The following is a 12,330-nucleotide window of genomic DNA, read 5'->3' as shown; positions in this document are numbered from 1 at the left end:
GTGATTTATTGGCACTCTGTCATATTCATTAAGAACTCAGATATACGACTCACAATTTTCTTACCCCTCCAAATTCTGCCATTACCATAGGTCTTATCATGTGAATGACCTCACAGCCACCCTCACTTTTTTTCTCACCTTTCTTCTAGTAATTACAGGGATCATTTTATTGTGCTTCACTTTATTGCACTTCATAGATACTGTGTTTTTGCACATTGCAAGTGCACGGTAACCCTGTGTCCAGCAAGTCTTTTCGTGCTATTTGTCCAATAGCATGTGTGCAGTTAATGTCTCTGTGCTACATTTTGGTAATTCTTTTTTTTTTTTTTTTTTTTTTTGAGACAGAGTTTCGCTCTTGTTGCCCAGGCTAGAGTGCAATGGCGCGATCTTGGCTCACTGCAACCTCCGCCTCCCGGGTTCAGGCAATTCTCCTGCCTCAGCCTCCAGAGTAGCTGGAATTACAGGCATGCACTACCACGCCCGGCTAATTTTGTATTTTTAGTAGAGACGAGGGTTTGAGGCTGGTCTCGAACTCCTGACCTCAGGTGATCTGCCCGCCTCGGCCTCCCAAAGTGCTGGGATTACAGGCGTGAGCCACCGCGCCCGGCCTCATTTTGGTAATTCTTGAAATATTTCAGACTTTTAAATTATTACTGTATCTGTTATGGTGATCTGTAATCGATATTTGGTGTTAACAATTGTAATCGTTTTGGGGTGCCATGAACCATGACCATATGAACTTAATCAATAAATGTGTGTTTTGAATGCTGTACCACCAACTAGCTATTCCCATCTCTCTTCTTCTCCTTGGGTCTCCCTATTTCCTGAGACACAGCAATATTGAAATTAGGCCAGTTAATCCTACAATGCCCTCTAAGTGTCCAAGTGAAAGGAAGAGTTACACATCTCTCATTTTAAATCAAAAGCTGGAAATGATTTTAGAAAGACCTGTCGAAAGCCAATACAGGCTGAAAGCTAGGCCTCTTGCACCAAACAGCCAAGTGGTGAATACAAAGGAAAAGTTCTTCAATGAAATTGAAAGTGCTACTTCAGTAAACACACAAATGATAAGAAAGCAAAAACAGCTTTATTGCTAATATGGAGAAGCTTTGAATCGTCTAGATAGATCAAATCAGCCACAATATTCCCTTAAGCAGGAGCCTAATTTAGAGCAAGTTTCTAACTCTCTTCAATTCTGTGAATGCTGAGAGAGGTGAAGAAACTGCCAATGTTTGAAACTACTGGAGGTTTGTTTGTGAGGTTTAAGAAGCCATTTTCATAACATGAAAGTGCAAAGTAAAGCAGCAAATGCTGATGTTATCCAGAAAAGATCTAGCTAAGATAATTGATGAACTTGCTACACTAAATGAGATTTTCTTTTTTTTTTTTTTTTCTTTTGAGACGGAGTCTCGCTCTCTTGCCCAGGCTGGAGTGCAATGGCGTGATCTTGGCTCACTGCAACCTCCACCTCCTGGGTTCAAGCAATTCTCCTGCCTCAGCCTCCTGAGTAGCTGGGACTACAGGCATGCGCCACCATGTCCAGCTGATTTTTGTATTTTTAATAGAGACAGGGCTTCACCATGTTGGCCAGGGTGGTCTCTATCTCTTGACCTTGTGATCCTCCTGCCTTGGCCCCCCAAAGTGCTGAGATTACAGGTGTGAGCCACTGCGCGTGGTCACAAGATTTTCAGTGTAGATGACACAGGTTTCTATTGGAAGAAGATACTCTCCAGGACTTTCATAGCTGCAGAGAAGTCAATGCTTGGCTTTAAAGCATCAGAAGACAGGCTCACTCCTTTGTGAGGGCTAATGTAACTGGGACCTTTAAATTGAAGTCAATGTCTATTTACCATTCTCAAAATCCTATTGCCCTTGAGAATTATGCTAAATGTACTTTGCCTGTATTCTATAAATGGAACAACAAAGCCTGGATGATGGCACATCTGTTTACAGCATGGTTTACTGAATATTTTAAGCCCACTGTTGAGACCTGCTCATGAAGAAAAGATTCCTTTCACAATATTACTGCTCATTGACAGTGCACCCTGTCATCCAAGAGTTCTGATGGAGATATACAAGATTAATGTTGTTTTCATGCCTGTTAACACAGCATCTTTTCCTCAGCCCATGGATCAAGGAGCAATTTTCACTTTCAAGTCTTACTATTTAAGAAATACATTTTGTAAGGCTATAGCTGCCATAGATAGTGATTCTTCTGATTCATTTGGGCAAAGTCAATTGAAAACTTTCTGGAAAGGATTCTAATTATAGATAACCATTAAGAATATTTGTGATTCATGGGAGGTGGTCAAAATATCAACATTAACAGGAATTTGGAAGAAATTGATTACAACCTTCATGGATAACTTTGAGGGGTTCAAGACTTCAGTGGAGGAAATAACTGCAGATGTGGTGGAAATAGTAAGATAACTCAAATTAGAAGTGGAGCCTGAAGATGTGACTGAATTCCTGCAATCTCATGATACAATTTGAAAGGATGAGGTGTTGCTTCTTAGGGATGAGCAAAGAAAGTGGTTTCTTGAGATGGAATCTACTCCTGGTGAAGATGGTTGAAATGACAACAAAGGATTTAGAGTACATTATATAAACTTAGTTGATAAAGCAGTGGCAGGGTTTAACAGTATCGACTCTAATTTTGAAAGAAATTCTACTGTGGGTAAAATGCTACCAAATAACTTCATTGTTGTCGTGTTTTTTTTTTTTTTTTTTTTGGAGACAAAGTCTTACCCTGTCGCCCAGGATGCCAGGGTGGAGTTCAGTGGTATGATCATGGCTCACTGCAGCCTTAAACTCCTGGGCTCAGGTGATCCTCCCGCCTCAGTCTCCTGAGTAGGTGGGACCACAGATGTGTACCACTACGCCTGGATAGTTTTTTAAAATTTTTTGTAGAGAGGAGGTTTTGCTGGTCTCAAACTCCTGGGCTCAAGCCCTCTACCTGCCTTAGCCTCACAAAGTGCTAGGATTACAGGCGTGAGCCAACATGCCTGACCACTGTTGTCATATTTTAAAAAATTGTCACAGCCACGAGCGTTTAGTAACCACCACCCTGATCAGTCAGCAGCCATCAACATTGAGGAAAAACTCTCCATCAGTAAAAAGATTAGACTTGTTGAAGGTTCAGATGATCATTGGCATTTCTTAGCAATAAAATATTTTTAAATTAAGGCATGTACTTTTTTTTTTTTTTTTTTGAGACAGAGTTTTGCTCTGTCACTCAGGCTGGAATGCAGTGGTGCAATCTCGGCTCACTGCAACCTCTGCCTCCCGAGTTCAAGCGATTCTCCTGCCTCAGCCTCCCGAGTAGCTAGGATTACAGGCGCATGCCACCACGCCCGGATAATTTTTGTATTTTTAGTAGAGACGGGGTTTCACCATGTTGTTCAGGCTGGTCTCAAACTCCTGACCTCATGATCTGCCCACCTCAGCCTCCCAGAGTGCTGGGATTACAGGTGTGAGCCACTGCACCTAGCAAGGCATGCACATTTTTAAAGATATGATGCTATAACACTTAATAGACTATAGTATAGTGTAAACGTAACTTTTATATGCTTAGGGAGACCAAAGCATTTGTGTGACCCACTTTTTGGTATTATTTACTTTATTGCAGTGGTCTGGAACTGACCGTGCAACAACTCTGAGATAGGCCTGTACTTATACATCACTTCAGCCATGTGTATCAGTAATGAAGACCTTGAAACTTGCTCGAACTTATGCAGTATTTCATTTCTGTCCCTCCCATACTCCCACAATGCCCATTCTTTGGTAGTTTCATAAAGCCTCTGATTCGTTGCTTTTCTTTTCTTTACGTTTTTTGGTTCATCACTTTTTTTCTCTGTTTCTCTAGTTGATCATTTGATCAAAATCTCCTTGTGGTTATAGACTCCTTTAAGAATGGAATGAAAGCTTAAACACTGTTCTCCAAAAGGTACACAGATATAAAGAATTTTGTGCAATTTATATACAGTTCCCAGTGTTTCTCAGTATCTTGAAGACCATCTATACAACTAGTAAATTTTTGGATCCCTCAGTTAATCTCTTCTCTAAATAAATATTTGTTGAATTATTTCAGGATTTCCGTTAACTTTGTTTTATCATTTATCCTCTCTTTATTTCTTACATTTGTATATCATTGCAGATTTACCAAAAAGTTCAGCATCTGTTATTTATTTATTTATTTTTTGAGATGGAGTTTTGCTCTGTTGCCCAGGCTCACTGCAACCTCCGCCTCCCGGGTTCAAGCAATTCTCCTGCCTCAGCCTCCTGAGTAGCTGGGATTACAGGCATGTACCACCACGCCTGGCTAATTTTTGTATTTTTAGTAGAGATGGGGTTTGGCCAGGCTGGTCTCAAACTCCTGACCTCAAATGATCCACTGGCCTTGGCCTCCCAAAGTGCTGGGATTACAGACGTGAGCCACCGTGCCCAGCCAGCATCTGTTATTTTAAAATTTACCCAATAATTTTGTGAGTTAAGTCATTTACCAAGTTTGAATCTTTTAAAACCTTTTTATTATGGAAAATTTTAACACATATGAAAGGAAAAAGTACAATGAACACTGTGTACTCATCATTCAACTTCATTAGTTATCAATTAAAAGCAATTTAATTTCGTGTATATTTTCTCTTCCATTGCACTCCCAACCTCCACTGATTACTTTAAAACAATTCCTAGATGTCTTATAATTTCATATGAAATATTTCAGTTTATATTTCTAAAAGCTAAGGGTTCCTTTTGTAAGCATAATTACAATACCATTATCACACAAAAGAATTGCCATAATTTGCCAGGTGCGGTGGCTCACACCTGTAATCACAGCAATTTGGGAGGCTGAGGTGGGTGGATCACCTGAGGTCAGGAGTTCAAGACCAGCCTCACCAACATAGCAAAACTCCGTCTCTACTAAAAATACAAAATTAGCCAGGCATGGTGACGCATGCCTGTAATCCCAGCTGCTCGGGAGGCTGAGGCAGGAGAATCGCTTGAACCTGGGAGGCAGAGGTTGCAATGAGCCAAGGTCGTGCCATTGCACTCCAGCTGGGGAAATGAGCAAAACTCCATCTCAAAAAAAAAAAAAAAAAAAAAAACCAGTAATTTCTTAATATCATCAAATATCAAATCGGTGTTCCCATTACTCCTATTTCATAAATGTTTCCTTCTGGCTGGGTGCAGTGGCTCGCGCCTGTAATCCCAGAACTTTGGGAGGCCGAGGTGGCAGATCTCCTAAGGTCAGGAGTTTGAGACCAGCCTGGCTAACATGGTGAAATCCCGTTTCTACTAAAAATACAAAAAATTACCCAAGTGTGGTGGCGCCTGCCTACAATCCCAGCTACTCGGGAGGCTGAGGCAGGAGAATTGCTTGAACCTTGGAGGCAGAGGTTGCAGTGAGCCGAGATTGCGCCATTGCATTCCTGCTTGGGCAACAAGAACGAAACTTTGTCTCAAAAAAAAAGTTTTCTTCTCATTGGCTTTTCTGAATCAGGAGTGAAACAAGATCCACACGTTATGTTGGTTAGTATGTCTCTTAAGTCTCTCTTAATTTAGGAGTTACCTCCGTTCTTTCTCTTCTTTCTTTCCTGGCAGTTTATTTCTTGAAGAAACCAGCTTTATTTTCCTTTAGTTTCTGTTTTTTGCTATCTGCATCTCTGATGTGTTATTGAGCATGCTTCACTTTATCCCGTGTTTCTTATAAAATGGTAGAGGCCTGGTCTGACTCAGGGTTAATTTTTGTAGGAGCACTTACTTCATGAGTGGCATGCTGCTTCCATCAGGAGGTGTGTGATGTCCAGTTGTCTTTCTTAGTGATGTTAGTGGCCATTGATGATTATTGCCTACAGCCACTAATTAGGGTTGAAAAATGGTGATAGTCTAATCCTGTTATTTCCTCTTTACCTATTGGTTGGAATACTTCCATAAACCACCAAGTTTTGGGCCGGGCGTGGTGGCTCATGCTTTTAATCCCAGCACTTTGGGAGACCGAGGTGGGCAGATCACCTGAGGTCGGGAGTTCGAGACCAGCCTGACCAACATGGAGAAACCCCGTCTCTAGTAAAAATACAAACATTAGCCGGCGTGGGTGGTGCATGCGTATAATCCCAGCTACTCGGGCGGCTGAGGCAGGAGAATCACTTAAACCCGGGAGGCAGAGGTTACGGTGAGCCGAGGTCGTGCCATTGTACTCTAGCCTGGGCAACAAGAGTGAGGCTCCATCTCAAAAAAAAAAAAAAAAAAAAAAAAAAAAAGACCAACTTTGAATTTTAAAGCTCTTTCTTTGTAATTTTCCAGAATGGCTTCCTTTGGGTGGAAGAGGAAAATTGGTGAGAAGGTCTCAAAGGTCACTTCCCAGCAGTTTGAAGCTGAAGCTGCTGATGAGAAGGATGTAGTTGACAACGATGAAGGGAACTGGCTTCATGCCATTAAACGTAGGAAAGAAATTCTTCTTGAAGGCTGTGCTGAGAAAAGTAAACAGCTGAAGGACGAAGGAGCCAGTTTGGCTGAAAATAAAAGGTACATATTTAAAGTTTTTTTTTTTAATGGAGAACAGCTTACATTTTCTAGCTCACTGTCAGTAATGGGATGAAGAGTTATGAATTTGATAAATTCATGTTTTTAAAATCTATTCTAGGTGCGAAATTAATCAAAGAAATAAGGTGTTTCAAAGTCACCTGAAAAATGAAAGTTTGTAAAATAGTTTTCAGGATGCTAATTATGTCCCTGCTTTGCCATCATTTTTGTTGTGCCTAAAGAAGAGTAAATGCTAAGTAAAATGTAATTCAAGTGATTGGTCAGTAAAAGGTGGTCTTATCACTGGAAACTTTCTGCTTATGACATTATGTATCAGGTAAATTAGGCATTTTCCTGAATAGCTTTGAGGGCACATACATTAAAAAAATAGGTACTTAGTTATTCTTTGCCATTTACTTCTTATATACTTGAGTAAATATGACTTGCTGTACAGGAATTTGATAATAGCTTCATTTATTTTTAGCCCTTCCTTAGCTAAGTTGTTCCTATATGCACCCATTTTTTTTCTTTTTTCCTTTCCGCTTTTTCTTACTTTTTTATTCCTTTTCTCCTTTTTCTGCTTAGATTTTTAAGAAGAACCAAAAATCATTTTTCATTAGTCAGTGGGGAAAAGACAAATTTTTTAGTAGATTCTGTTGAGAAAACTGGATTACTACATAGAGGAAAATAAAAGTGTATCTGTATCTAATACCATGCACAAAGATGGACCCTGGAGGGATTAAAAATTTGTGAAAGGTAAAACTATGTAATTAATAGAAGAAAATATAGAATGGTATCTCTATAATCTATGGTGGAAAAGGCCTTTTTTATTTTGAAAAAATTTCAGATCTGTATTAAAGAATAGTACAACTGGCTGGATACGGTGGCTTATACTAGTAATCCCAGCACTTTGGGAGGCCAAGGTAGAAGGATCGCTTGAGCCCAGGAGTTCGAGGATGCGGTGAGCTATGATCTTGCCACTGCCCTCCACCCTGGGCAACAGAGCGAGACCCTGTCAAATAAATAAACAAATAAATAAATATCTAGTATGATTCCAGTTCCAGTTTTAAAAAATTCTGGCTGTGTGTGGTGGCTTGTGTCTGTAATTTCTGTGCTTTGAGAGGCCAAGGCAGGATGATTGCTTGAGCCCAGTGGTTGAGGCTACGGTGAGGTGTGACTCTGCTATTGGGCTCCAGCTTGGGTGACAGAGTGAGACACTGTCTCCAAAACAAAACAAAAGAATAGGACAATCTCGTATTTCCTCTATCTAGACTCAACAATTCTTAATATTTGCTTTATCCCTGTCTTTCTACACATGCATACACACACACACACGCACAGGCATACATAATTGCATATTTACAGGGTTTTTTTGCTGATCTATTTGAAAGTAAGTTTCAGACATTATGACACCTACTCCTAATTCCTCATATTTTTTCTAAGAATAAGGATATTATCTTACCTAACATATCTTTTACCAAACCTATGAAAATTAATAATTTTATATCTAATATTAGTTCATGTTTAGGTTTTTCCAGTTTTCCCCCAAATGTCTTTTACAGGACATGTTTTTAAAACCAGGATCTAAGGAGTTCACACATTATATTTGGTTATTATGTCTCTTTAGTGTCTTTTGGCATCCTTGGGTTTTCTACTTTTATCCCCCATGACATTGACTGATGGAAAAGTCCAGACCAATTTTTTATTTGATTGCTTCCTTGTGTGTGTCATTTAATTTGTTCCTCTATCTCATGTGTAAACTGAAAGTTAGGTGTAGAGATTAGATTTACAGTCTAAATATTTTTGGCAAGTATATGTCATAGGTAACATTTGTGCTTTATACTGCATCATACTGGGAGATAAATAATATTATATTGCCTTCTCTATTAGTGCAACCATTAGAAAGATACTATGCCTTTGTCTGTCTCTTTGCTGTGTTTGGTATCTGTTGAGAGCCATATTTTTATAAAAATCTTAAAGCATTGTCCTCTGTGAAGAAAATATATTAGAAAAATTACACTTGACAGTATGAGAATCGTTGATTTGAATAAATACATGATTTTTAGAAGACATATGTATGACCAGCAGGAATAGTAGCCTAATAGGCCTTTGGTTGGGACAGAATACACTTCAGATCATCCAGAAATCTAAAATCAGGCCTGTGTGCCTTTGACTGGTATCTTCCATGTAGTGTTGAAGAGTTTGAGAATTTAAAAGAAAATGAAGTAATACTAAGCAAGAAGCACTTTTTTCTTTGTTCTTTAAAAAAAAAAAAAAAAAAGAACTGGTAAGAGTGGTGATAAGATTTCTTGTTAATAATTTTTGTAAACATGAATCAAAGTTGAGGAACCAATATATTAGCTTTTAGGTCTGTTTTTATTTTTGATTCTGGTGTAATCTTTTATTATAACTTAATATAAAACATAAAATGGTGCTTAAGCTATGAAATACTAGCATCTCAAATTGGGAATAAAGGGTGGAAAATAAACAATCAAGATCAATTAACTAGCTAATGTTAGGTTGTGAATTCTCATTTGTGGTGTTTTAGGCATAAAGATTTTTATCTTACAGAACTCTGTAAGGTTGACTAGTCTGTCTTAGAAGAAGACCAAATGTAAATTCTCCTCATTTATGAATACTTTGAGTACATCCATAAAACATCTTTAGAAACTCCTGTAAATGCCTGTTAAAAGTTCATTAACTTTGCTGTTTTTCTGGACCACACTAATGTATGGAAGGAAAAGCTGTTCTGTTATTGCCATCGGATTCCCTCTGAACTTCCTGTGACAGAGAAGAGATATCAGCATCGTAGACAAACACAATAACTCTTGTTTTCTGCCTGTATGTCGAAACATTGAGTCATTTCACTAAAACCAGTGGGATTGAATGCTTTATTTTGGATGGAGAACACTATAACATGATTATGTTTTTTGCTCTTTAGCATTTATTTTTGAGTAATCTATATACTGCTTTAGAAAATAACTAAAACGATATATATTTTTTTGAGGTGGAGTCTTGCTCTGTCTCCCAGGCTGGAGTGCAGTGGCATGGATCTTGGCTCACTGCAACCTCCTCCTCCTAGGTTTAAGCAATCCTCCCTGCCTCAGCCTCCCGAGTAGCTGGGATTACAAGTGTGTGCCACCATGCCCAGCTAATTTTTGTATTCTTAGTAGAGATGGGATTTCGCCATGTTGGCCAGGCTGGTCTCGAACTCTTGACCTCAAGTGATTTGCCTGCCTTGGCCTCCCAAAGTGCTGAGATTACAGGTGTGAGCCACCATGCCCAGCGAAAAAATATTTAAGAGGCTATTAAACTTGATCAAAAGTAATATAAGGAAGAATAATTAAATTAGATTTAAAAAAATACTGAGTCCCTGCCTACCAAATCAACTTCATCTTAAACTGTGCTTATTTTCACTACATTTTAGCCAGATGGGCCTTCTTCATTTTTTTGAACATAGTTATTGTACAACTTTGTGTTATGACTCTGTCTGAAAACCTTTTTTCTCTGGTTTTCTGATGCCTGTCTTCCTGTCCTTTGGATTTCTGCTCATTTGTCATTTTCTCAGCAATCTGCTCTCTGATTACCCAGTCTGAAGTAACATCCCCGTGCTCACCCTTTTTCTATCACATCAGTCCATTTTGTTTTTCAGCATTTCTCCCTTTTTGAAGTTACTGTATACACTTATTTAGTGTGTTTCGTGTATTTTGTTTATATGTTGTTTTTCTTTTGTAGGAATGTAAGCTCCAGGACAGTAAGGAATTTATCTAACTTTTATAGTGTCTTCAGCTCTTAGAATAATTTGTGGCACTTACTAGGCCCTCAGTAAATATTTATAAAGCTGTGATATTTTTTGGCTGTATTATAGCTAAAAAGGTTTTTATAAGCTAGCTACCATTTACTGCATGATATCTATAGAATATACGTTTAAAAACTCCAAATTAGAATATAGTATTCTGAGAATATATTTTATTTCATACCCAAACCACAAAGGGCCTTTGGGAATACAATTTTCTCACCCTCCTCCCGAAAGAAAATATGGCACTTGATAATAATTGCTCTATTCTGGGTCTTATTCTTTTTCTCTCTTGTTTTAATCTCACAAGGATGGCAGGATTCTTTTTCTCATAACCCTTACTCTTCCCATTCCCCTGTTGTTTTGTGTACAGAAGGTTTTGTTTATACAATAGGAAAATAACAACAGATTTTACAATACAGTGATTATGGTCTGGGCATTAGTGCCAGATGGCCTTGTTTCTTATCCTAGTTCTGCTGTTGACCAGCTTTGCAATATTAGGCAAGTTATTCAGCCTCTCTGTGTTTAAGTTTCCTTTTCTGCAAAAATTATCTACCTCATAACGCTGTTGTGATGGTGACATGAATTTACATATGCAATGTACTTAATATGTTGCCTGTCACATAGTAAATACTCAATAAATATTAGTTATTATTATTATTACTATTATAATAGTCCGAATTATTTTGTTCCTTGATTGGCTGTATATTTCTTCACTTGCAGTTGCCTCATGGGGTTCTTATAAGGCTGAAATCCAATAACGGATACAAAAATACTTTAAAAATTAGGCATGGATTTCTACTGACAGCCATGAGAGAGTTTCTAGAACTAGACCTGGATGGCCCCAAACAACTAGAAAATTGGACAAAAGATATATATTAAAAAAACTGTTTTCAACCATTGGACAGTAGTCAGCATAGGACTCTTATCTTTGAGAGAAGGGGCAAAAACAAGATGATCCCTATGAGCTTCCTTAATTTCTTTTTTTTCTTTTTTTTTGAGACAGAGTCTCACTCCATTGGCCCAGGCTGGAGTGCAGTGGCACAATCTCGGCTCACTGCAACCTCTGTCTCCCAGGCTCAAGCGGTTCTCCTACCTCAGCCTCCTGAGTAGCTGGGATTACAGGTGTGTGCCACCACGCCTGGCTAATTTTTGTAATTTTAGTAGAGATGGGGTTTTACCATGTTGGCCAGGCTGGTCTTGAACTCCTGACCTCAGGTAATCCGGCATCCTCGGCTACCCAGAGTGCTGGAATTACAGGTGTGAGACACCATGTGTGGCCGAGCTCCCTTAATTTCTACCTGAAGGTAGTCTCCAGGGAATGGGCACATGGAAGAGGAAACCAGATAGACCACAGCGGTCTTGCTGAGTGAGGAGATGGAGATTGGACTTTGGAGAGGCTGACACAGCTAGAAGTTGCAGAGTAGAGTACCAGAGAAGAGGAAGCTACTCAGAGAAAAAGCTCCAGAAGTCTATGAGGTCCCTTTGGGTCTTTGTTGAACATTAGGCCATGCAACTATTGGGGAATTTCTGTAAATCCTGGGAAAATGACTGAGAAGTTGTAAGCTGAACCATTCATAGCATTCATACAGAGCAGAGAGCTATTCAAGCTTCAACCATTCAGAATGGAGTGTCTTCGATGGTCACCAGAAATATTTACTGGAGTCACAGGGGGTTATTTCTTAGTAGAATGACTACACTATCCCTGGAGGGAAGGCTACTCCAGACCTTCCCTAGAAAACCTTTAAAAATAGGTTTTGAAGGGTTCAAACTGATACTTTCAAACTTTACTGCCTGCCAGAATAGAGCCCAACATTTTTAGTCAACAGTGTAACATTTAAAATATTCAGCATCTAATCAAAAATTACTAGACATGCCAAAGAATTGGAAACTGTGACCCGTAAATAGGAGACAAATCAGTCAATAGAAACAGATTCAGAAATAACATAGATGATGGAAGTAGTGGACAAAGAGGTTAAAATGGTAATATAACTATATTCAGATAATTAAAG

At 38.9% G+C, this 12,330-nt stretch overlaps 1 protein-coding gene across 3 annotated transcripts in view; it reads left to right on the top strand.

Moving 5' to 3' along the window:
- The window catches only part of TTC33 (tetratricopeptide repeat domain 33), a 42,780-nt gene that overhangs the window by 2,915 nt on the left and 27,535 nt on the right, over positions 1 to 12,330 (top strand). For all 3 annotated transcript variants that reach the window (XM_032135201.2, XM_058430088.1, XM_058430087.1), the window contains exon 2: positions 6,304 to 6,525. In XM_032135201.2, coding sequence (XP_031991092.1) covers positions 6,305 to 6,525 — 221 coding nt within the window. In that variant the 5' untranslated portion in view covers position 6,304. The remainder of the gene's footprint in view (positions 1 to 6,303; positions 6,526 to 12,330) is intronic.

The sequence above is a fragment of the Hylobates moloch genome, unplaced genomic scaffold (assembly GCF_009828535.3).
Source record: "Hylobates moloch isolate HMO894 unplaced genomic scaffold, HMol_V3 SCAFFOLD_17, whole genome shotgun sequence".
Taxonomy (NCBI): Eukaryota; Metazoa; Chordata; class Mammalia; order Primates; family Hylobatidae; genus Hylobates; species Hylobates moloch.
Note: the sequence above shows the minus strand (reverse complement) of the source record. Positions and strands in the feature narration are given on the sequence as shown.